At 33.9% G+C, this 25,655-nt stretch overlaps 1 protein-coding gene across 2 annotated transcripts; it reads left to right on the forward strand.

The window, feature by feature from the left end:
- The first annotated feature begins 6 nt into the window (after nucleotides 1-6).
- Nucleotides 7-25,136, forward strand: LOC127707711 (double-strand break repair protein MRE11-like). 2 transcript variants are annotated; one of them, XM_052212402.1, is made up of 8 exons: nucleotides 7-126; nucleotides 8,379-9,436; nucleotides 9,934-10,030; nucleotides 12,575-12,669; nucleotides 13,130-13,221; nucleotides 14,469-14,588; nucleotides 22,088-22,506; nucleotides 24,366-25,136. In XM_052212402.1, exons 2-8 carry the CDS (start codon nucleotides 8,410-8,412, stop codon nucleotides 24,541-24,543), a joined length of 2,028 nt encoding a protein of 675 aa, XP_052068362.1. In that variant the 5' UTR covers nucleotides 7-126; nucleotides 8,379-8,409; the 3' UTR covers nucleotides 24,544-25,136. The 2 variants fall into 2 exon arrangements, with proteins under 2 accessions (XP_052068362.1, XP_052068364.1); XM_052212404.1 differs by having other exon boundaries at nucleotides 10-114.
- Nucleotides 25,137-25,655: the final 519 nt, after the last annotated feature.

Raw genomic sequence — 25,655 nt, forward strand, 5'->3', positions numbered from 1 at the left:
GGTTGATTAAAGGGAGATCATTCCCGCCGTTATATTTTTTAGCAAGTTAGTGTACTTTCGGTTTGCCTCTTTAGTATTCATAGACGATTAAGCTGTAGGTATCCGTAATTCTATGTAAGCTCTAAGGTAAAGTTGTAATTACCATTTTGTAGGATATTTATATTCAAATAATATCATGTGTCAGAACATAGTTTATATTATTGCTATCTCTATTTCAGTATTTGCATCATTCTATAATTTATCATAGCATAGAATAGAATATTTTTAATTTCCCAAATTACAGGGCCCATAAAGGGCATAAAATCAGATACAATTGATTTACATAATTGGTAACAACAACAATAATAGTCACTTGAAAATATATATTTAGTATATTAGCATTGGTCAGAATCAGAGCCAAAAACCACATATATATATTGTGAATAAAAGAATAAAATTACATTATATGCATTCATTCTCAAATCATTTACTTGACTTAGTGTCAATATGCATACCTGATCTCCTTAATTCAAAACAGTCACAAATATAACAGCCCAGTTTTTCCATAAGAGTTACATTTTCTTGAGTCAAGAGCCATAAAAATTTAGATTTATTTAAATTTTTTAAATTATAACAATTGTCAGATATGTATCGAAAAAAGTCTTCCCTTTGAGTATCATAAAGAGGACATTCTAACAAAAAATGAAGCTCATCTTCAACTTTACCAAGTGAGCAATTTGAACAAAGACGCTCAGATCTTTCTATATATTTTTTTGAATATCTGTCTGTCTCAATTTTTAAAGAGAGAGCACTTATTTTTAATTTACAAATTGACTGTCTTTTTTTAAAATCCTGTAGTTCTAAATATTTTTCTTTTTTAAAACAATTTTTTATAGAAAAATAAGTACCAAGCTTCCCTTTTTCAGAGTTAATTGTTTGATACTTCAGTCTATTCCAAAATGTTAAATAACTTTCACATAGTTTATTTTTAACATACTGACATAAAGAACCAATTGATTGGTCAAAATTTGGTAAATCAATCTCTCTCTGAATATAATCTATACTAGAGTACCATGTATTTCCATTAGAAATATGTAATTGTTTACAACATATGAATGCATCAAATAATAATCCTTCTTTCAAACCTTCCAGTCTATGACAATATTTTAACATTGATAAAATTATAGTAAAATAAATAGGAAATCTACCAAGCTCTGACATCACAGCTATGTTACTGGACTTTCTGTTTACACCAAGAATATATTTCATAAATTTGTTATGAGCTTTTTCAGAGGAATCCTGACCAAAAACTTTTTCCAATATATAATCATTATCTTTTTTACATGCAGCTGAATCAGTACGAAACATTCCCCATATTTCACTGCCACATAATAGTATCGGTTTAACTGTATGATCATAAAGATGTAAAAAAGTGGCAATACTAGGGTTAGATGATGACAAGCATCTCTGTAGCTTAAAACATGCTTTTAAAGATTTGTTGTATAATTCATCTTTACACTGCTTGAATATACCACTAGATGTAAATGTGATTCCAAGATATCTATATAATTTTGCACATTCAATCTCTTTACCTCCAAAATGTAAACAGCATTTTAAGAATTTTCCTGGCTTGTTAAAAATTATACTTTTTGTCTTTTTTAGATTAACATCAAAACACCATTCTAAACAATATTCATGTAACATATTAATTCTCTTTTGCAAACCTTCCTGTGTTTCTGAAAAAATTACGACATCATCAGCATACATAAGACAATCTACTCTACGGTTATTAATAGTTACTGGATCAGGACATGACAAAAACTATGTATCTGTGGAAGCAGGACAAATCGCCCCACTGGAAAATCGCCCCACACCAAATCGCCCCACTTTTAAAAAACTCGCCCCAAACTGGTTTACCAACTCGCCCCACTTGTGAAAAGGGTTAAATCCCGTTAATTTTTCTCCTGCCAACTCGCACCACTTAATGAAAAAAGGTAAAATCTAGATGAATAATTCTTTTATTCATAAGTGGGGCTAGTTAGTAGTCTTTAATTCTGTACATACTTTTATTTATCAGTGGGGTGAGTTGGCAGACATAAATTCAACGGCATTACTTCCTTTTTCATAAGTGGAGCGAGTTGGCATGACTCAATTCATTAGGACTTTTCTATTTTTCACAAGTGGGGCTAGTTGGCATTCAACAGGTCAGGAATAACCACCAATTGGTGGATTATACCTCAATTGACGTATAATCCACCAATTGACATATAATGGTATAGACCAATTGATGTATAATTCTTTGTTTTTCAAAGCAAATTATTCAACCAAAATGGAGCATTGTTTTCTTAAAACCATATTATTGTATGAAAACATGTCAAACATTCCTAGTTTAGTATAGTGACATAACATATTGCATTTAATCAATAATTGTATTTGCTGTTTCTTCTATTGTTATCTTGTCAATTCTTGATTGGCAAATTTACCACTAATCACCTGTCAATGGACATCAATACTGTCTGCAGTCATGTGATTATGAGTACAACTCCACAGGTGAATGGAGCTCTTTGTTAATACTTGACTTTCATTATTAAAAGTCAATCATGGTCAATAGTATAGATGTTTCAACAAAAGAATTGTTGTACACATGCATTCTCAAGAGATGCAGCAGGCTTTGACAAAACTGAAACTTTCGGAGGACTCAATAATGGTCATAAAATAGGTTGTAAGTTGCAAAATGATGCTCCTATCTCACACTAGCATTTTATAACAAAAAACTTGCATTATATGTCAATTGGTCTATACCAATATATGTCAATTGGTTGATTATACGTCAATTGAGGTATAATCCACCAATTGGTGGTTATTCCTGACCTGTTCAATGCGCAGAAATACTGATACTCACTTCTTTCTGCTTTATTTCAACAAAAAGAAAAGAACTACAAAAACATGTTTATCTAAGGTTTTTATAGGTATTGATTTTATTTATAAGTGGGGCAGGAACATAGATATACAACGGGATTGCATCTTTTTTCATAAGTGGGACGAGTTGGCATTACTAAATTAATCGTGGTTTATCTATTTGTCATGAGTGGGGCGAGTTGGCAGACCTTATTTCAGCGGGATTTTAACCCTTTTCATAAGTGGGGCAAGTTATCCAACCTATTTTCAATGGAATTTTACCCTTTTTCATAAGTGGGGCGAGTTGGTAAACAAGAGTGGGGCGAGTTGGTGAAAAAGTGGGGCGATTTGCCAGTGGGGCGATTTGTCATGGATTCTTATCTGTTTGCCCCACAAGGGCTCTGAATTGGAAATAAAATATGTTTAATGTTTATTATACCAGAAGTCCACAAGAGGAAGTGTGCAACCCGCTATATAGTAAGGCGATTACATTGTCCCCCGTACTGTGATTGAAACGGGATTAATTACTTTTAATAGTAACAAAAATCAATGGCCAAATTTTTTGCAATGCATTCTGGGTAGAGATAATTTATGTATAACACCCCGCGAATTAATAAACGCACTGTCTCATAGAAAGATAGAAAAAAATTGAAAACAACACGTTTAATAATTTCATGCGTCCGAAACGCTTTTCTGGATTTACCTTCATCAGGACCGCTCAAAGCCAAACATTTGAAATCCAAGGGATGTATAAGTACCGAAACAGTTGAAGAGCTATATGACAAAAATACCTAAAATAAATAGCCAAATCCATCTAAGGTCAACTTTGCCTGAGGGAGTTGAAACCTTAGTTTCTTTATAATTTCAAAATTTATAAACGGGCAATTTTAGAAAAGTTTGTTATAAATTATGTCAGTACCGAAGTACTGACTACTGAGCTGATGATACCCTCGGGTACTGATAGCCCACCAGCAGAGGTGTCGACCCAGTGATGTAAAAAATTGAAAACAACACGTTTAATAGAACATGGATATGATAATTAAAAGCTGATGGTGATGTTTGTAATGGCTGATTTTAATGAATATGTATCTAAAATAGTTCTACAAGAGCTACACATTGTAAATTTTGAGAAAAGAAACTCTTTGTTTTTAAGTTTTCATGGAAATTCAACGTCGGACTTATAATAGTTTCTAAAATTACTGATGTTTATGATCAACTGCGAGCTATAAGAAACAGTTACCAAGCCTTCATTTTAAAATATCATCAGTCATTTGCTAAATTGTTGCCAGTAATCATGGTAATAACGCCTGATTGATGCAACAAAAATGATTTTAATCAGATATTTAACTTTTTTGTCCACTTTTGACTTTCATCAAGAAAAAGAAATTGAAAACAACAGAAAATCCACAGAAAAAGCTTACTTCGCCAGTAGGATTGATGAAACTGAAGAGATCTATTAGCGTTTGGAGGAGGAACAATCATGGTGAAATATGGAGAGTTAACAGAAGAAGATACAGTTTCATTAATTCATAATTGATATCACAATGGTTTTTTTATATTTTTAGGCCGTGTTATTATTCGAAAACAATGCATTTTTCTGCACTTTTTTCAGTCTATATATAGTTACTATGAACTTTCTCGCGGGCATTGTACTCTCAAAATGTTTGATTTTTCTAGCATTCCCAATGGCAAAAACCCTACATTTTTCCCAATTTTGGGAGCAAAATTCCCAAACGATTTCAAAATTCATTTTCATCTTTATTATTCTTGATAGCGATGTTCCTTTTGTTTAACCGCTATCTTTATGCCAAAAATCGCCGACAAGAAATGTGTAAATCTGAGTAAAAACATATCGGACTGACAAAAACAACATCAACAAACAATGGCTGCCATAAACCGGAAATGTAGATAATTACAATACCGGATCAGATTCCCGGAGCGGATAAGGCTAATTCCAGGTTTGCCGATCAAATTCAACAAATAAATAAAAAAAATCCAGGCAGGTGACAAAATACAGCTATGAAATATATACACTAGAATTGAAAACCAAAAGATATATGAAAAAGAAAGAAGAAACAGGAGATTTTTATACAGAAACTCAAAATTATTTTTATACGACCGCAAAAAATTTTGCGGTCGTATATTGGTATCACGTCAGCGTCATCCGAAGACATTTGGTTTCCGGACAATAACTTTAGTAAATGTAAATAGAAATCTATGAAATTTAAACACAAGGTTTATAACCACAAAAGGAAGGTTGGGATTAATTTTGGGGGTTATAGCCCTAACAGTTTAGGAATAAAGGGCCAAAAAGGGGCCCAAATAAGCATTTTTCTAGTTTCCATACCACAAAGGGATGGTTAGGATTGGCTTTGGGGGGTTATGGCTCAAACCGTTTAGGAATTAGGGGCAAAAAAGGGGGGAAAACAAGGGTTTCCTGGTTAATGGACAATTAAAAAAAAGTACAATGTTATGTTTGGATTACCTCCCTTACACTGCTTTTAAATTATGTATAAAGAAATGTTGTATTGTCTTGAGGTGATTAGCTGTCAGTTTATTTTTAGAAGTTACTATTTAAAAATGCTGATTAACATGGTTAAGGAATATTAATTTTAGCCATGATTATGTATGCCATTTTCTATTTTAAGACTTTTATGATGTATTTAAATGGGTAATTATGGTTGCAAACTCCAATGGAAATTTGAATTGAGATTATGACCATATCTTGAGGGAAAACAATTTTTTTTGGGAAAAGGGGGGGGGGGGGGACAATTTTTTTCTAATTTCAGATTTCAGAAATTAAAAAGAAAATTTCTTCAAATATTTTTTTTTTTTGCAAAAAAAGGGGGGTGGGGGTAAACAATTTTTTTTTTTGGGGGGGGGGTCAATTCGCAACAGCATTGTGTATTGCACAAAAGCAAAAAAAAAGGGGGGGTTAATTTTTTTTTTGGGGGGGGGGGTCAATTCACAACAGCATAGTGTATTGCACAAAAGCAAAAAATTGAATATAAATTCAAATCATATAACAAATTCAAAGTTCTTTGACTACAGTTATTCTGTGTCAAATATTTAATTACAATCCAAATTCAGACCTGTATCATGTGCAAATATTGTGTCCATTTTTGCCCCAACTGTTCAGGGTTGGACTTCTGCGATCATATCCAGCTGTGCTCGGCGAAGCAATTTATTAGTTTTCATGTCAAAATCCAATAAAATGTGACATTACTTTTCTTTATCACTAAAAAATGTTGATATGAGATGTTTTTATAATGTATAAAGCATATAACTACAGATGCAAGAGGTAATTTCTTCTCAATCTTGAAGGGCCAGTAAAAAATCTGGAAGAGCAAGTGAATTAAAAAAAATTTAGCCAGTTAAAATACATCTTATTTCTATCCCTGAATTATTTATTATGTTACTACTTACTGTCTTTGAAGATAAAAAAGGTGGCAAATTTTTATCACATGTGCTTTAAGAACTACGATATTTTGATACTAATATAAACTTGAGTGCCTTGTTGTTAAGTTTAAAAACAAAAAGAACAGAAAATAAAAATTATAAATAGCAATCATGTAGTTTCTTACTTTATTTTCACAAGAAAAGATAACTTTTAATGAACTATACACACTAAAACTCACTTCTGGTATATTTGTTGTTTTTCCAATTTCAATGAAAATCATGTAAAAGAATTCCCAAAACTGGCCAGGGTCCTTTTTCACAAAATACCCAGATAAACCCCTGGAAATGGATAAGGAATTGTCCTCTTATATTACAAAATTGGTTTCAACACCGTGTAAGGTTCCAGAGTAACAGTCCAGAACTCCTTCCTGCATTACTTTCGATCTATTTTAGTTCACATGACCTCAGGCTCAGACGTCTTACTCTCATTTGAGATCATATATCCAAGGAAGGTTGCTAATTACGATATTAAAGTATTTGATTTAGTATCTGGAAACCAAGGTGACTTACGGACGAATGGACGGAGGGACAAACAGATGGAAAGATGAACTATTTACCACTACTTCGTAGCTTGGGTATAAAACAACATAGTATTCTTATATTATTTTGTGTTCATATGTACAAAAAACATGAAGCGTAAGTTTGCATATATGTGCAATTATAGTTTTGCATCAAGGGGTTCGATCATGCAAATTAAGTCAATGCATAATTTACATGCCTGTCAGGTATTGCGTTTACATGCAAGTTTTACACCTATATGTATGTCTGCATTCATGTGTATCTAAGCATGGATGTGCAAAAGTGTGCATGTGAATGCCCCGTAGGGCTTTAGACAGGAGATAAAAGACCAGTATATAACATCAATTTAAAATAGAATATGTAAGACAGGATTTTAAGAAATAAATAATTTAAATCAAAATTACTGAAGTTTTTCAATGCGAGTTTTACATGTATTCCATATATTTGTACTTGTATTTTCCGAATCTTTAATTTTTTATATCTCGAAAAGAATAAAAGTTCTATATATTATTTTCTGAATGGACATACATGTACCATGTTAACCATAGTATTTCCACGTATAATTAATCGAGCTTTATGTGCCCCATATGATCGCATATGACCTTTTCGTGATAACCTTTTCTGCACTTGACTGACTTCTACGGTCTCCATATACAGTATATAGAAGAAAAGGGGAGATACCAATTTTATAAATTATTAAGTTTGACAAGGTAATTTTCCAATTTACGTTAAGCAACAACAAAAATTATGATTCAAATTCTTACATCTTGCTGTAGGGATGTCACTGTGTATTATCGTATATGTATAACTAGCGAAACTAACACGTTTGTGGGATTCTTGCGGATTCAGATTTCAATAATACAAAATATTTTTATTGGTATTTTCATGGATGTATTAACGAATCTTTAAACAGGTGCTCAAGGTCAAAGAGATCCTACTGTTAGTTAATTACTAGAACGATAATTACCCTGTACATTGATGATCATTTTACAGGTACAAGTTTATAACTAAATTTTTTTTTAATACCGGAGGTCGGTGGTTCTCTCTGGCCACTCCGGCTTCCTCCACCAATAAAACTGACCGACACGAAATAGCCCAATAGTGCTGAAAGTGGCGTTAAAAACCAATCAATCAATTAACTAAATCCTTGTTTATTATAGATGTTATCTAATCTTGTGCATTAAAACTGTAAAAAAATGACTTTACTGTCGTGGTTTAATTGTCATGTGGTTCTTAATTATTCTTATTACAAACCAGCAAGTTGAAATTAACATATGGTTCTTATTTTAAATGGGTGTCCAGATTCCATTTATTCAATATTCAATAACGAAAATTATTTTATATCTTTTGCCGTAATGAGAAAAAAAACAGTTTTAACTTTTTTAAATTTAAACCCAAATTTACTTTTATTGTCTGAATAATATGTGTATCAGCAGAGGACATCAGAATGTTAGCTGTTCTTTTATGATACAGGTGTATAAGAGTGACAAATTTCATAATTATTAATATTTTTGTTACTTCAGATACATATTGAATAGTAGACTTACTTGAATAATGCCTGGTGAAGATACTGATGACACTTTCAAAATTTTAATTGCAACAGACATCCATTTAGGGTATGGTGAAAAAGATGCAATTCGTGGAAATGATTCATTAGTTGCATTTGAAGAAATACTAGACAATGCAAAGAAAAATGATGTGGATTTCATACTTTTGGGTGGGGATTTGTTTCATGAAAACAAACCTTCAAGGAAAATATTACATGGATGTTTAGCGCTGCTAAGGAAATACTGTATGGGCAATAAACCCATTCAGTATGAATTCTTAAGTGACCAATCGGTGGATTTTAGTCACTGTCAGTTTCCAATTCTGAATCATGAAGATCAAAATCTAAATATCGCAACACCTGTATTTTCTGTTCATGGTAATCACGATGATCCTACTGGTCAGGGAAATCTATGTGCATTAGATTTATTGCATACAGCTGGATTTGTTAATTATTTTGGAAAGACAACTTCCTTAGAGAAAATAGAAATAAGTCCTTTGTTGCTACAGAAAGGCAGCACTAAGATGGCATTGTATGGTCTGGGTTCAATAAGAGATGAGCGACTCCACAGAATGTTTTTACATAAAAATGTGTCTATGCTGAGGCCTAAAGAAGATAAAGACGATTGGTTCAATATGTTTGTAATTCACCAAAACAGGGCAAAACATGGCGCTACAAATTATATCCCAGAACAATTTCTAGATGACTTTCTTGACCTTGTCATATGGGGTCACGAACATGAATGTAGAATAGACCCAGAATGGAATGGGATTCAGAATTTTTATGTCAGCCAGCCAGGTAGTAGCATAGCAACATCACTTAGTGAAGGTGAAACTGCAAAGAAACACATAGGACTGCTTCAAGTGAAGGGGAAGGATTTTAAAATGACAAAGATTCCATTGGAAACAGTAAGACAATTTTATATGGAGGATATTATGTTATCAGACACAAGTCTAAACCCTGAAGATCACAATGTTAACAAACAAGTAGAGGCTTACTGTACAGAGAAAGTGGAATCATTGATAGAAAAAGCAGGTAAGTTTGTTAAAAGGACAAAATAATGTGCTGTGATTGCAACCTTTAACATGTTTAACATAATCATTATCAAGTTCATTGCAGATTGGGACTCATTTTAAACACTTTCATAACTTCGTTATTGGATTGTTGAAGGTTTGTGGTAACAACAGGAACTTATGATTATTACAAAAGAAAGATGTGATATGATTGCCAATGAGAGAGCTTTCCTCTTTAAATTGAAGGGGACAATTAATATGTTCAGATCATATTTTCAACTTCACAGTAACTACAAATGTAAAACACCAACTACTAAGCAGTCTTTTGTTTACTTAACAACAGTGTAATTAATGAATTGTTTCTATTGAACTTTTAAAAGAACATATATTTGAAAGTTATATTCATTTATGCATGCATAATAAAACGAAGCTTTTGATTCACAATTATCATGATTAATAAGGATTTACAATCTTGCTTGATATATATATATATATTGTTTCATATATTTATTGATTTAGAAATGGAACACACAGGGAACAGAAAACAACCAGAGAAACCACTTATACGACTCAGAATTGATTACAGTGGAGGGTTTGAGATGTTTAATAGTAATAGGTAAAATTGTTGCTATATCTTGAAATTATGTCATGTCCTTTCCATTTGTCAACCTGTTTGTTTGGCACATATATTTGGGTTTTAATATCACAATCCATTTCAGATCTTCATACTAACAGTATCATATTCTTGACCTCCTTTGTCTATTTTTATACTTCGGTGGGTAAATATAATGGCTCTTATGGCTTAAGTTTATATTGAAAAGGAGTAAAACTTCAAAGAATTGTTTCATACCATGATGAATTGTGCAAAAAACTTAATTGATTTCTGGGGGTTTTCCTTATACCAAAACACAAACTATTTATAAGATTCGTCAACAAAAAATCTGATACAATTTACAGTGGCGGATCCAGAAATTTTCATAAGGGGGGCCCACTGACTGCCTAAGAGGGGGCCCGTTTTAGTCATGCTTCAGTGATTCCCTATATAATCAACCAAATTTTTCTTACAAAAGGGGGGGCCCGGGCCCCCTGAAAAACCCTCTAAATCCGCCTCTGATTTAAATTCGTCTAGTCTTTATGTTTGACATTGAGAGTATATCTATGACGTCTCATTGTTTAGATGCCAAAGACAATATAACAGTTTCACAGACTTTTTCATTTATGGCATTTTTAAGCCAATATATTTACTAAAATGTAATATATTTTAATATGTGACATTAGAATGGAGACAACTGTATTGTATTTTAAGCTTGGTCTTGGTAAAACTTGATTTTACTGTTGCAAATATATTCGTTTACCTTACTTACTTAATCCTCTTCATGTTCTTGAACATATAAGGCATCAACAAGGGACCTCCAACTCGTTCTATCTTTCGCAATTTTCTCTATCTGATTCCAGGTGTAACCATGTCTTTTTATCTCTGATGTTTTATCTCTTCTCCATGTGCCTTTAGGTCTTCCAGGCTTTCTCGTCCCTTGTGGTGTCCATGTCAGCACTTTTTTCACATGCCGGATGTTATCCATTCTCAATATATATCCAATATATTTCCACCGCCTTCTCATGATCTCATTTACTATATTCATCACACCTGTTCTTTCTGATAGTTCACTGTTTGCTATTACATTTGGCCATCTGATGTTAACAATTCGTCTCAAACAGCGTCCTTCAAATCCTCTAATTCAACTTTCTAATTGTTTAGTTGTTTTCCATGTTTCTGAACCATATAGCAGAACTGATCTAACATTGCTCACATACAATCTAATCTTAGTCTTTCTGGAAATTCTTTTGTTTTTCCATATGTTGTTCAGATTTTTTAATGCAGCAGCTGCTTTACCAATACGAACATTGACTTCTACTTCAATATTTCCTTCTGCATTGACTCTACTACCAAGATAGTTGAATGAATTTACTTGTTCCAGTTCTTTTCCGTTCACTGTTATTATGCTTTTGTTCTTTGTAGCTATCTTCATCACCTTAGTTTTCTTTGCATTTATTTTCAGTCCTACTTTTGATGCCTCCGATGTAACTTTTATATCCGTCTTTTGCTGCATATGTTCATGTGTATGAGAAAAGAGGCTGATATCATCAGCAAAGTTCATGTCCTCCAAAAATGTAGTTAGCCCCCACTGTATGCCATGATTTTCAGTTGTTGCTTTCTTCATTACCCAGTCAACCACCAATATAAAGAGAAAAGGAGATATTATGCATCCCTGTCTTACCCCAGATGTGATGTAAAACTAGTCTAATAGTTTTCCATCATGCCTGACTACACATCTAAAACCATCATACACATCCATAATGATGTTAATTATTTTCTGTGGAATTCCATACATACTCCTGATGTATCAAAGTGACTCTCTATGGACGCTATCAAATGCTTTCTCAAAGTCCACATAATTTATATATATAGATGATCTCCATTCTAGTGCCTGTTCTATAATATTTCTCAGTATGAGGATGTTATCAGTACATGCACGGTTTGGTCTAAATCCGCTTTGTTCTTCCCGTAGAATAGAATTGATTTTGTCTTTGATTTGTTTTAGAATTATTCTACAAGTATCTTTCCAGGCACTTTCGTTTACCTAGCTCCGTGTAATTTTAGTATCAGTCATATTTTTTGCCTTTAATATAAAAACACTCAAGTTTAATGTTTTTTTTTTTGCTGTATGTGTAATATTTCTATGAAATTATGCAGGGTTGCAAAAAAATGTTTGATTCTGATATATATGTATCTTCAAAAATAATAAGAATTACTGCAAGATTTTATGAATCGTAATTCAGTGTATGTAGATGATCAATAATGAATTTCTAGTAATGTAGTACATGGTATTGTCAGTTTCCAGCTCTCTTATATTGATTATGGTAATAACATCAACAATAGACCCTAAAAATATTCCATAAAACTTTGTCCTAATATAGTTTTAGAGGATTGCTCTTATGTTTGGTCTGTTTTACAAACATTTTATACTTACTCATCTGAATTAATCTCGTTAACACAGTTGGGATTGAGTCTCAAGATTTGAGAATGGATTTCATTAAAACTAAGATAGTTGTAAACTAATGGGTACAATATTTAATAAGTGTATTTTTGTAATATTTTCAGATTTGGTCAAAAATTTGTTGACAAAGTGGCAAACCCTAAAGATATACTGCATTTTACTAGAAAAAAAATTATAACAAAGAAAGAAGATAAAAATGGTAATGTAGCATTGGGCTGTTTTGTCTCAGTGATTTTAGCTCTTATATATTACCTTCTAAAATAAATATTTTTAACAATAGCTTCTTAGGGGGTCAAAGTACTATAATTTTACAACAAATATTCTCTATCCTGAAGGTCAAGGAGACAAACAAGTTTAATTCCACAAACCCTGCCGTCCTATAAAAATAAGATGTGGTATGATTGCCTATGAGAACTTGAACTCATTTCATTGATTAGTGATCAGTTATCAAGGTTTGAATATTTCTGATCAGTTAAGCAGGTAAGACATTTCTGCATGTCCTTTCTTGTTATTGACAGTTTCCCTATCCAATTTCTACATTTTTTTTCCATTTCACAATGCTCCTTTAAAACAGTAGTATAATTCAATATTATGCAGTGGGCAATACAGGCTTCTGCAAGCCTCTAGTTAAATGATATATTTTATGTTTTATTTTACAGATGAGGGACTACAGTATGCTATTAGAAAGGAAAACCTAGAGAAATCAAGAGTAGAAGATGTTGTGAAAGATATATTTTCACAAGCAGACACAGTATGTTGAAATTTATTATAGTTATTAGTTGATCATTTAATAAATAATGTAAATTACACCAGTATGTTTATTTAATTCACTGCCAAATATGATTAAGATCCCAGTATATGTACCATCATGCAATATTAATGCGATATAGTATGTGATGAAACAATTAAGCTATTTAATATTGGTTTGAATAACAACCAACCGTGCTACACAATTTGTAAAAACTGTCCCCTTACATTATCTCTATGTTCAAAGAAACATTCATTCAGCAGTAAAGCCAATATTGATTGTGGGTCCTGTTAAATGTTGAGGATGTATAAATACACAGCCATGTCCAATTAGAACTATTATGGCCTGTGTAGGGAGATTGTCAGGCTATTATATACACACTATTAAAAAAATAGTTTGAAACAACTGTTTGAGAAGTCTGTAGGTAACTTATTGCAAGGAAAAATTCTTCTATCCAAAATATTAACTTTTTCCCAGTAATAATCCAAAATTTTAGGCCTTCATCAAAGTGAGCAACTCATGAAGAATTGAACTTTTGAATTTTAGTTTTAATTTGTTCTTGTCCTGAATATTCATAAAATATTTTCCACTGGACATTAAAAAAGACCAGTCATCCGATAAGCATAGTTCAATGATCAACATTGAGTTTTCATTCTTATTGTCAGTTTACAGTTACTATGATGGTTCATTGATAAACATGTTTTCATCTTAAGTCAGTTTCGCAGTTCTTTGACTAGTAGTTCAACAAAAGTGCATTTAGACTGATAATATGGATCATGATATCTTTTCCATGGTTCAACGATCAATCTTAGGTTTTAGTTCTATTGTCAGTTTCTTAGTTTTATGAGTATACGATGATCTATTTTGTCTTCAGAATCAGCCTAATGTGTGCATGTCTGTTCAAGCATGCTGAGAAGGATCATTTTACCTTGTCCTTATTTTAGGGTTCACTGATAAGCATTTTGTTTTCTTTATACATTTAGTAATACCTTCAGCTCAAAGACTGTCACCATAGTATTACTAAATGATCAGTTAAGCAGACAAGACACTTTAGCATATGTGCCCTTTGAAGAAAAAAATAAGGGGAAAATAAATAAGGCATAATGAAAACTCTAAATTTAAGTTTTGGTAGAAATATTCTATTTAAGTAAGCAAAAGTGTGTCAGTTAATCTTGCATTGTTGTTTTTTATAAGTGAATCACAGTATCAAATTTGCAAATTAAATTCTGAATTCACTGTTTTTTTTTTAGAACATGCAATTAAAGTTACTCACAGAAAAAGGTATGGGTGATGCTGTGGCAGAATACGTGGAAAAAGAAGAAAAAGAGGCCATTTCAGAACTTGTCAAATATCAGCTGGAGAAAACACAGGTTTGTTAATTGAGTAGTTACATCTAACTTATTTTGGGATTGAAGATAAGATACTTTGGACATGAATGGGAAATTATTTATCATACACCTGTATTTTTGTCAGGCCTAAAATGTTTGTGAAAACAAGACATGGCAATTCTACATTCTGTCATCAACCCTTAGGTTATGTATGTGGTTAAAGTTGTTTTAGACATCAATAACTTCATCAAACTTTCATGGAGTTTTACGAACTGCAATTTACATTAAGATACAGTCTTGGGTTAAACGAATTTTAGACATCAATAACCTTATCAAACATTTATAGAATTTTTTGAAACTTGGGCCAAATTTTTATTTATGATTAAAGGGGCACTAGCTACGAGATATATAAAAAATATAAAATTAGTGGTGAATTATTCACTTGCAAGTGAATAATTTGACCTCATTGAATCCGTATTCATGTGTACTTCAATTTAACCCCTTAGCTAGAGATGGATACTGCATGCATTGTGCATGTTCAATTATTTAAAGGAAAAGAATGTCAACATTGAAAGTGAAACAAAGGTAAATCATTTGATTGACTGATTCGATCCACAAAAAAAATCATTCTTATACAGGTAAAAACGATGATTAACATATATTTTTAATCAATAATATGAAATTAAACAGACCTAGAAAAATCCAAATGCACGAGTCTGCTATCTATTTATATCTATATTTATGTTTATATCGCATATATGGCAATCGGAGGTCTTCGGATGTCAGCTCGACAGTTAATTAGATGGCGTCTAGACTAAAATACACACGAAACGAAGCTACATATTATCGAGCCCATGCCCGGTATATTGTTTATTTTAGACTTTTTATAATTTGGATAAATGTTTCACATTGTTATAAATCAAATATGAGAATTTGAGTCAAATCAGTGAACATGAATTTGACAGCTAGTACCTCTTTAAGAGAAAATGTCTGAAACAAAATTTGAAAAGATTTTTAGGCAGTTAAGCTGCCTTATGCGAGCACCCTAGATTTGTGTTCTACCCAATAAATGCTGAAATACGTGCCATTGTTATTATCTAGCTGGCTATTATGTTATTTATAACTAATTGGACATTTTTTTAATACTTTTATTTCTGGAATACAAAAGATATGACCAGAAAAACCTTAAATGATCGTCGAACTACCCAAAACTTTTGAAGTTGCACATAGGAAGTAGTGCTCAATAGAAATCCGTACGTAGTTTATTATCCCCTGTGCTTTTGGCTACGATGTCAAAGAACAATTGTATGAAATATTTCATCGCCGAAAATCGGTAATTACAAGTCGTTTATATTTCCCAAATGGCAAAATGCGCAGGAATATTGTTCATGTACAACAAATCTCTATGATAGAGGAAATAAAGTTATATAAGTGGGTGGTAATTTCTAACTTATCTTGCCAAATAAGGTTGTTGTTATTTTATGAATGAAACGAGGTCATGAAGATGCGGAAATCGACGTTGATGGGATGTTTTAAGTAATGTGGACAACTCGTCCCCGAGACAAGTCGGACCGAATCCACTCAAACCGTCTAAGAAGACAACTTTGACCGTTTGTCAGATTTACTTAGGGCTTCATAAAATATTAGACTAACATGTCTAGCGGAGCCATTAATCTTTTGTTTGTGCATTGGGGTCTATTTAGGGGTATTTGGAGGGGCCTGAAGAAGGGAGGGGTTTACTATAGAACCCTATGGGATTTTTATATTTTTAAATTTTCAAATGACTCAGTAGGTGATAGACACATGCAGTCTTCAGTAATGAGAACAGGAAAATACAAAAAATCAACCAAAATATAGGGTGAGTCCCTGGGGGTCATCCCAACCCCCTTCAATTTGAAGATGTACTTTTATCTTGTAAACCGTCGCGTTCCCCACCCCTAAACAATATATATACTTGAATGGGACAATAAAAGAAATCAAATGAAAATAATTTGGGGGAGTCCCCAGTATCGTTCCATCCCCTCCTGTTTGAGAACTTGGAAATAGTCAAGATCCCCACCCCTAAACCATATATATTCATGTATGGGACAATAAAACAAATCAAAAATGAAATATAGAGTGAGTCCCCGGGGTCACCCCACCCCCTCCTGTTTGAGAACTTGTAAACGGTCGAGATCCCCACCCCTAAACCATATATATTCATGTATGGGACAATATAACAAATCAAATGAAATATATGGGGAGTCCCTGGGGTCACCCCCCCCCCCCCCCCCCCCCCCCCCCCCTTCCTGTTTGATAACTTGGAAATGGTCGAGATCCCCACCCCTTAACCATATATATTCATGTATGGGACAATAAAACAAATCAAATGAAATATAGGGGGAGTCCATGGGGTCACCCCACCCCCTCCTGTTTGAGAACTTGTAAACAGTCGAGATCCCCACCCCTAAACCATATGTATTCATGTATGGGACAATATAACAAATCAAATGAAATATAGGGGAGTCCCTGGGGTCACCCCACCCCCTCCTGTTTGAGAACTTGTAAACGGTCGAGATACCCACACCTAATATATATATACTTGAATGGGACAATCAAAGAAATCAAATGAAAATAATTTGGGGGAGTCCCCAGTATCGTCCCACCCCCTCCTGTTTGAGAACTTGGAAATGGTCAAGATCCCCACCCTAAACCATATATATTCATGTATGGGACAATAAAACAAATCAAATGAAATACAGGGTGATCCCTGGGGACACCCCCGCCCCTCCTGTTTGAGAACTTGTAAACGGTCAAGATCCCCACCCCTAAACCATATATATTCATGTATGGGTCAATATAACAAATCAAATGAAATATATGGGGAGTTCCTCGGGTCACACCCCCCCCTCCTGTTTGATAACTTGGAAATGGTCGAGATCCCCACCCCTTAACCATATATATTCATGTATGGGACAATAAAACAAATCAAATGAAATATAGGGGGAGTCCATGGGGTCACCCCACCCCCTCCTGTTTGAGAACTTGTAAACAGGCGAGATCCCCACCCCTAAACCATATGTATTCATGTATGGGACAATATAACAAATCAAATGAAATATAGGGGAGTCCCTGGGGTCACCCCACCCCCTCCTGTTTGAGAACTTGTAAACGGTCGAGATACCCACACCTAATATATATATACTTGAATGGGACAATCAAAGAAATCAAATGAAAATAATTTGGGGGAGTCCCCAGTATCGTCCCATCCCCTCCTGTTTGAGAACTTGGAAATGGTCAAGATCCCCACCCTTAACCATATATATTCATGTATGGGACAATAAAACAAATCAAAAATGAAATATAGAGTGAGTCCCTGTGGTCACCCCACCCCCTCCTGTTTGAGAACTTGGAAATGGTTGAGATCCCCACCCCTAAACCATATACATTCATGTATGGGACAATAAAACAAATCAAATGAAATATAGGGGGAGTCCCTGGGGACACCCCCGCCCCTCCTGTGTGAGAACTTGTAAACAGTCAAGATCCCCAACCCTAAACCATATATATTCATGTATGGGACAATATAACAAATCAAATGAAATATATGGGGAGTTCCTCGGGTCACCCCACCCCCTCCTGTTTGATAACTTGGAAATGGTCGAGATCCCCACCCCTAAACCATATGTATTCATGTATGGGACAATAAAACAAATCAAATGAAATAAAGGGGGAGTCCATTGGGACACCCCACCCCCTCTTGTTTGAGAACTTGTAAACAGTCAAGATCCCCTCCCCTAAACCATATATATTCATGTATTGGACAATATAACAAATCAAATGAAATATTTGGGGAGTCCCTGGGGTCACCCCACCGCCTCCTGTTTGAGATCTTGGAAATGGTCGAGATCCCCACCCTTAAACCATATGTATTCATGTATGGGACAAAATAACAAATCAAATGAAATATAGGGGGAGTCCTTGGGGTCACCCCGCCCCCTCCTGTTTGAGAACTTGGAAATGGTCGAGATCCCCACCCCTAAACCATATGTATTCATGTATGGGACAATATAACAAATCAAATGAAATATAGGGGGAGTCCCTGGGATCACCCCGCCCCCTCCTGTTTGAGAACTTGGAAATGGTCGAGATCCCCACCCCTAAACCATATGTATTCATGTATGGGACAATATAACAAATCAAATGAAATATAGGGGGAGTCCCTGGGGTCACCCCACCCCCTCCTGTTTGAGAACTTGTAAACGGTCGAGATACCCACACCTAAACCATATTTATTCCTGTTCATCATTTCAAAAAGATTTGAATGACATACAGGGTCAATATCCTTGGTGTCACATATGCATATCACTTTACTAGACCAAACCAATATGAACTGGACTTTGCCCAATGTCAGGAGACCATGGGAATGACGAATTATGGGGGCTTTGTTTGGGAGACTTCGTAACGGCATCCTGTTACAATTATTTCTTGTTTATTATAAAAAAAATTTGATGCAAAAAATGAGTCTAGATTATTGAATTTACTTTAATTGTTTATTAAATTATTTCTGGGCCTATAATAATTTTCATTTATGGCTCATTTTAAAGAAAACATATAAATCTTTCAAGCAGTGTAAAGCCCAAGAATGTTTGACCAACTGTTTTATAATCACCTGTCATTTTATTCCAAACTAGGTATGGAGTCACATCATGCACTTGGGGATGAAGATGGGGGTCATTTACATTGATATATGAGTTGCTTTTGAAAACCTTGATGAAATATTAATTAATTTGACTTAATAATCAATTCATTTATTGAACATAAATGTACAATACACGAATGTTTAATGTTTGTTCTTTCAAATCTTAAAAAAAAATTGAAGCAACATTGCCACAGTTTTCATAATTACGTTTGCCTTGGTTTTTGGTTAACTGCCTACAGCGCTTACAGTGCTTTGATTTTTTTTTATGCCACAGGCAACAGAGTCATTAAGTTTTACCCTTGACCTTCCTTCCGTCTGTCAGTTCGATTTTAGTTTCCGCACTCTAACTTAAGTTTTCCCCATCCAAATTTTATGAAACTCATACACAATGCTAAGAACCTAAACTAGAAGACAGACTTCAAATTTGGGCAGTGATTCACTTATCTGTCTAGAGTTATGCCCCTTTTTGACTTTTTAAATTTGCAAAGCTTGAGCGAGGGCATTTGTGTCCTCAGACACATTATTCTTTTATTTAAATATTTTATTGATAGTTTGCAGTTAGCATTTAGATACAGTCTGGTATTTAATGTTATAGACATCAAGAACTTTGTTGAACCTTCATGGAATGTTATGAAACTTGAACAGAAGCTCCTTTATTTTCGTCTTGCCTGCAACAAAAGTCACAGTGCATGACATAAGGATTATAATCAGGCAATAGAGTAAGCAATTTGTATAAAGCTTTATAAGACCTGAATGCTTCATACCTTGTAAATAGATGCATTATGTTATGAAGTTTCTGTATGTCATATTTCCATTGTCCTTGACAGCAATTTCATGGCTCAGCAACTGCTTCAAAACAACTAAACAGTTTTTTTGTCGTGTGAATTTCTCACTTATGAGTAATAGGATAACTATATTTAATATATTGGATCCTTGCAAGGTCTATATGCTGGTCAGACATGGTTTACCTAACTTCGACCTCATTTCATGGATCAGTGATCAAGGTTTAGTTTTTGTGGTCAATTCTGTATCTCAGATACTATAAGCAGTAGGTCAACTATAATTATACCCCACGCAACGAGTTGCGGAGGGTATAATGTTTTTGACCCGTCCGTCCGTCCGTCTGTCTGTCTGTCCGTCTGTCAGTCCATCAGTCCGTCAGTCCGTCAGTCATGTTTCTTGTCATCGCATCTCCTCTCAATCCACATAACAGAATTTCAAGAAACCTTTTTAGATAATAAGGACATACTATGTAGTTGTGCATATCGACAGGAAATTACGATTCAATTCTTTTTCTAGGACTTACGCCCCTTTGAACTTATTTACTTTAATGTACTACTGCAACAGTTTGTCATCGCAACTCCTCTCAAACCACACAACAGAATTTCATGAAACCTTTTCAGATAATAAGGACATACTACGTAGATGTGCATATCGACAGAAAATTACGATTCAATTTTTTTTCCAGGAGTTACGCCCCTTTGAACTTATTTGCCCAATATACTACTGCAACCTTTTGTCATCGCAACTCCTCTCAAACCACACAACAGAATTTCATGAAACCTTTTCAGATAATAAGGACATACCACGTAGATGTGTAATCGACAGGAAATTAAGATTCAATTTTTTTTCCAGGAGTTGCGCCCATTTGAACTTATTTGCCCAATATACTACTGCAACCTTTTGTCATCGCAACTCCTCTCAAACCACACAACAGAATTTCATGAAACTGTGTAGATAATAAGGACATACTATGTAGATGTGCATATTGACAGGAAATTATGATTCAATTTTTTTTTCTGATACAAATTTTTTTTCTTACACTTATTTTATTTCTCCAATGACAATGTGAGGACGTGGGGTATGTGAGCGCGCTCACTAAGGTTCTTTCATTGGTGTATGGAATGATTGTAAAGTGTACATGTCTGTCTGGCAGGGTTCATCTGACATTGACCTTATTTTCATGGTTCATTTGTCAATGATAATATGTCCATTGTCCTTGACCTCAGTCTCATGGTTCAACGACTGCTTCAAACATCTGTAGTTTTGACTTTTTTTTTTGTCATATGAATTTCTCACGTATGAGTAAAAGGTTACTATATATAGTGTATGGAATTATTGCAAGGTTTACCTGTCTGTCTGGCAGAGGTCATCTGACCTTGACCTCATTTTCATGGTTCATTGATTGGTCAAAGTTTAGTTTTCTTGGTTAGGTCTATTTCTTAGATACTTATAAGCAATAGGTTAATTGTATTTGATATATGGAATGATTGCATAGTATTGATGTATTACCTTTTTCTGTAAGACTTTCAACAACATTATTGCAACAATCTTGATCGGTAAAGCAGGCAAGACATTTCAGGGTGTGCACTCTTGTTGATAATTTTTTCCATATTTTACTGATACTTAGACTTAGTTTTTGGCAGTCGACATTACACTCTTGCACTGACAGCAGCAATAGTAGGTGAGAACCCTTTACGTTTTTTTTTATTCAAAATATAATTAATTTTATAATATTTTTTGGACAATTCAATACCATTCCAACAAGTTAGATTTTGTCACTACATGTCTAAAGTACAAATGCTAAAAAAAGTGAATGTAGAGGCCTGAACCTGTATTCCATGGTGTCAGTTTTTAGGAGAAAGTAAATTGATATGACCTACTTTTCATGTTCCACTTGATATCAAATTTCAGTCCACATGTTCATTGATATATAGGACGCTACAATATTTTATGGAATTCAACTCAAAACAATAATTAAAATTAAGTGGAACATCAACTTGAAAACAAACTGAAACAAACAAAATAGAAATCAATGATATTGTCAGTCCAAGTGAACATTTAACTATTATAATTTCAGGGTTATCTCAAAACAAGAAATGCAGAAACAGATGCTATTGATGATGAAGTGATAAGGTACAGGGATGAAAGAAAAAAGAAGAAAGAAGATGTTCAGGAAGCCCAGGAAGCTATTCAGCGGGCAAGAGCAAAACGTCCAGCAGATGATACTGGATTTGATGATGATAGCAATCCAGAGAACTCGAACGGAGAAGATGAAATGGATACAAGTACAAGAGGTAGAGGTAGAGGAAGAGGACGTGGACGTGGTGCAAGAGGATCACGAGGAAGTAGAGGAGGTGGAGAAACCAGTACCAGAGGAACAAGAGGAGGAAGGGGAAGAGGATCTAAGAAAGCACCTGTTGTAGCTGAAAGTCAAAGTAGTATCAAAAATGCTTTTGCATCTCAGAGCTCTAGATCATCCAGGAATAAGACTTTAAGGTAGGTTTATAAAACAATCCTTGAAAAACAATTTTAGAGAGGGATTTTAAAGGCCTTTGAAGTGTACTTGATCTTAGCAATGAATCCTTTAAAACAACAGAAAACAACCAGGTGCCTCAACCAAAAATTGTTAATATTACCCTTACTTCAAAAGTGTCATGGGGTCAATCTTCCTCCTAATGTTCATCGTTGACTCTTTGCTATTGGATCATAATTAAAATATTTTTAGAAATTTTGTCTCTATGTCATGGACCATGAAATACAATGCAAGGGCAGTTTCTTAATAGTTGACATTTAGAGGTTACTGTGATCCCAAGGTAACTTCAGTCCAATTTTTAGTGTCCAAATGGTTTTCCTGTTTTTAACTAATTAATCAATTTAATTTATATAATAAAGGGAGGTTTCTGGCTAAATATTCAGAAATGAATGTGATATATATATGTATTTGTTAAAAAATTTAACAAACTCTTGTTTTTTTAAAAATTAAAATAAGATTATGGCAAAAAAATTATTTGCAATTACTTATAAGTGGGTAAAATCACCCAAATTATACATTAATAACATATACAGTTATCTGAAATTGAATAAGTCACCAGTTTTTGTTTCGTAGATGTACTTTTTATGCATAAAATTCTGTATGACTTACATAGCAATGTAATCATCTTCACAATGTTGCTAACATCATTTGAAAGTTTGTATATAAAAGTAATCTACCACTTCTTCACTTTTGTAGCCCTTACCATGTGGGGCTGTGATATTGCAGCCACAACCCAAAATACGCTTTTTTGGCTCCAATGGGGCTCCATACTTTTAGCTGTTTCAGATATTGATTTCGATTGAGATTGAAGAAAAAGGGCAGTTCTGGAGGACTTCCTTTCTCTATTGGGCCCAGGCCATATAGAGGTTTTGAACTTCCAAAAACAATGTAAACTGGCAGGAATATAGCTACTGTCCCTGTTTTTAATTTAATACGTTTCAGGAATGACTACATGTTGCAGATCCAGGTGAAGCCAAAAATCTGGAAAAATAAAAAGAGTCTGGATTTTTGGTTTTGATAGCCGTCTTTAGACTGCCATACCAAGAACAGTTTCTCTTTGACTTAAGCACTTTTGTGGTCCAAGTGTTTACTGGGGATCACTATCTATGCAAACTACAGTAGGCTTCAACTATCGGCATTCCTGGCTCTTAAAGGGCAAGAAATAGGACAAAAATTGTCAAATTTGGCATTTCTGCAACAGATGGGTAATTTAGCTGGATTTGACTGCACTTTATAGGTATCATTTAGTCATGTTGCTTCGCAAGAGTTTAAGTATTTCTTAATCCTTGGCTTTCAAATTTTGGGGTTTGAGTGTTTCTGACGAATCTTAATCCAGAAAAGCATTTCAATAAAGGAAAATTTATAAAATGTAGTTATGATTTTCACAATTCTTGAGAGATAGGCATGGGTTTGCAACCTGTTGGTTAATGACAACAGTTCTCAGATAAATGTGGATTTTGATATATAGTTTTTATTTGCACAGAATAAAAATAACCTTGTAAATAATACCAAAATTGTGTTGTAAACATATTTTAGCCATGAATAGATAGAAATGTAAGTATGCATACTGTAAACCAACTTATTTTCGTGACTTTCGCTAGTAGAAAAATAACTTGAGTATAAATCGTCGCAAAAATTTAAATCTTGGATCTTTCCTTATGCAAGTACATTAAGTGAATTTGAAAATTGCGAAATTAAATCGCCGCGAAGTGGGCTAGAAAGGGCTAAACGTGAAATAAAGTATCCGCAAAAATAAGTTTGTTTACAGTAATTTTAATTATGTTCATGGAAAAACATATAAAACATACACTTCTGGTTTCAGTTATGCAGATTCAGAGGATGATGATGTGATGGAATTATCAGATGATGACCCATTCAATGCCTCCTCCTCCTCCAGAAAACCAGCACCATCGAAAAAATCAGCTCCAAAATCAAGGGGTATTACATTTGATACTGACTCTGATGAAGATATTATGCCAGTTAAAAAGAAGAAACGATGATATAGACACAAATAAACACATACAGTTTTATTATCTAAAGTTTGTTACAGAGTAGATTGTTACTGGTTAGAACTGTTAGATTATTTGTTTTATAATGAAATGTGTCAGTAATGTGAATCATACAAGCTGTTATTAAAATTGTATAAATGTCTATGTTGAATTAATAATAGATCAAAGAAAGTAGAAAGTATGATAAGGCATCTTTGTTTGCCTTTTGAATTCAAAAATCAAACAGTATCAATTTCATTAATCTATTTTAAAACCTTCAGATGTTCACAAGACATTAGTCTTTCAGATATTTTCGTGTACTTTTGCAAAAGAAAGGAGGTACACTGTTTTACCTTTAACTATCTGTAACTCATTTCTATCACATTTTTCTCAGTTACTACAAGTCAGAGCTTCGTGATATATAGTACCAAGCTTCATCTGGTAATGCCATATTGTGTGACACATTCAGTTCCTTCAGTAGTAATCTCATCCTGTTTGCTAAAAACTTAAAATCTATAAATATATGAAGCACCTATATTGTATATGAAATTTTTAAAACATTTTCTCAGAAACATAGCTTCTTGATAAAAGTTTGTTATTTTCGTTTCCTTTGTATTTTATTTTTGCTAACAAGTTTGATAAGGAGGAGGCTGTCAGCAATACACAGGACATCTTGTCCAACAGTTTTGCTTTAGGGAGCTACCATTTGATTTTTATGGGTGGGGGGCTAGGATGAAATTTGAAAAAAAGGCAGGACAGGAGTTTTGAGTAAAAAAAAGGCAGGATGAGCAACTTGGCAAAAAAAAAAGGCAGGATGACAATTTATGTAAGAAAAGTCGGGATAAACTAATAAAAAAAAAGGCAGGACCGAATAGAGTGAAAAATAAAAAGGCAGTACAGAGATTACAACTGAAATAAAAATGCAGAACAACATTTTTCATCCTAGCCCCCCCTCCCCTAATATCAAATGGTAGCTCCCTTACTTTGAACTTCTTGCATTTAATGAAAAACTGTGAAAAAAATGAAAATAATACAAATTTTATGTATCTATAGTGCATTTCTGGATTTGCCTTCATCAGGAAACAAAGCCAAGGAAGTATAAGAACCAAACAAGTTGAAGAGCT

The sequence above is a fragment of the Mytilus californianus genome, unplaced genomic scaffold (genome assembly GCF_021869535.1).
Source record: "Mytilus californianus isolate M0D057914Y unplaced genomic scaffold, xbMytCali1.0.p SCAF_7, whole genome shotgun sequence".
NCBI lineage: Eukaryota > Metazoa > Mollusca > Bivalvia > Mytilida > Mytilidae > Mytilus > Mytilus californianus.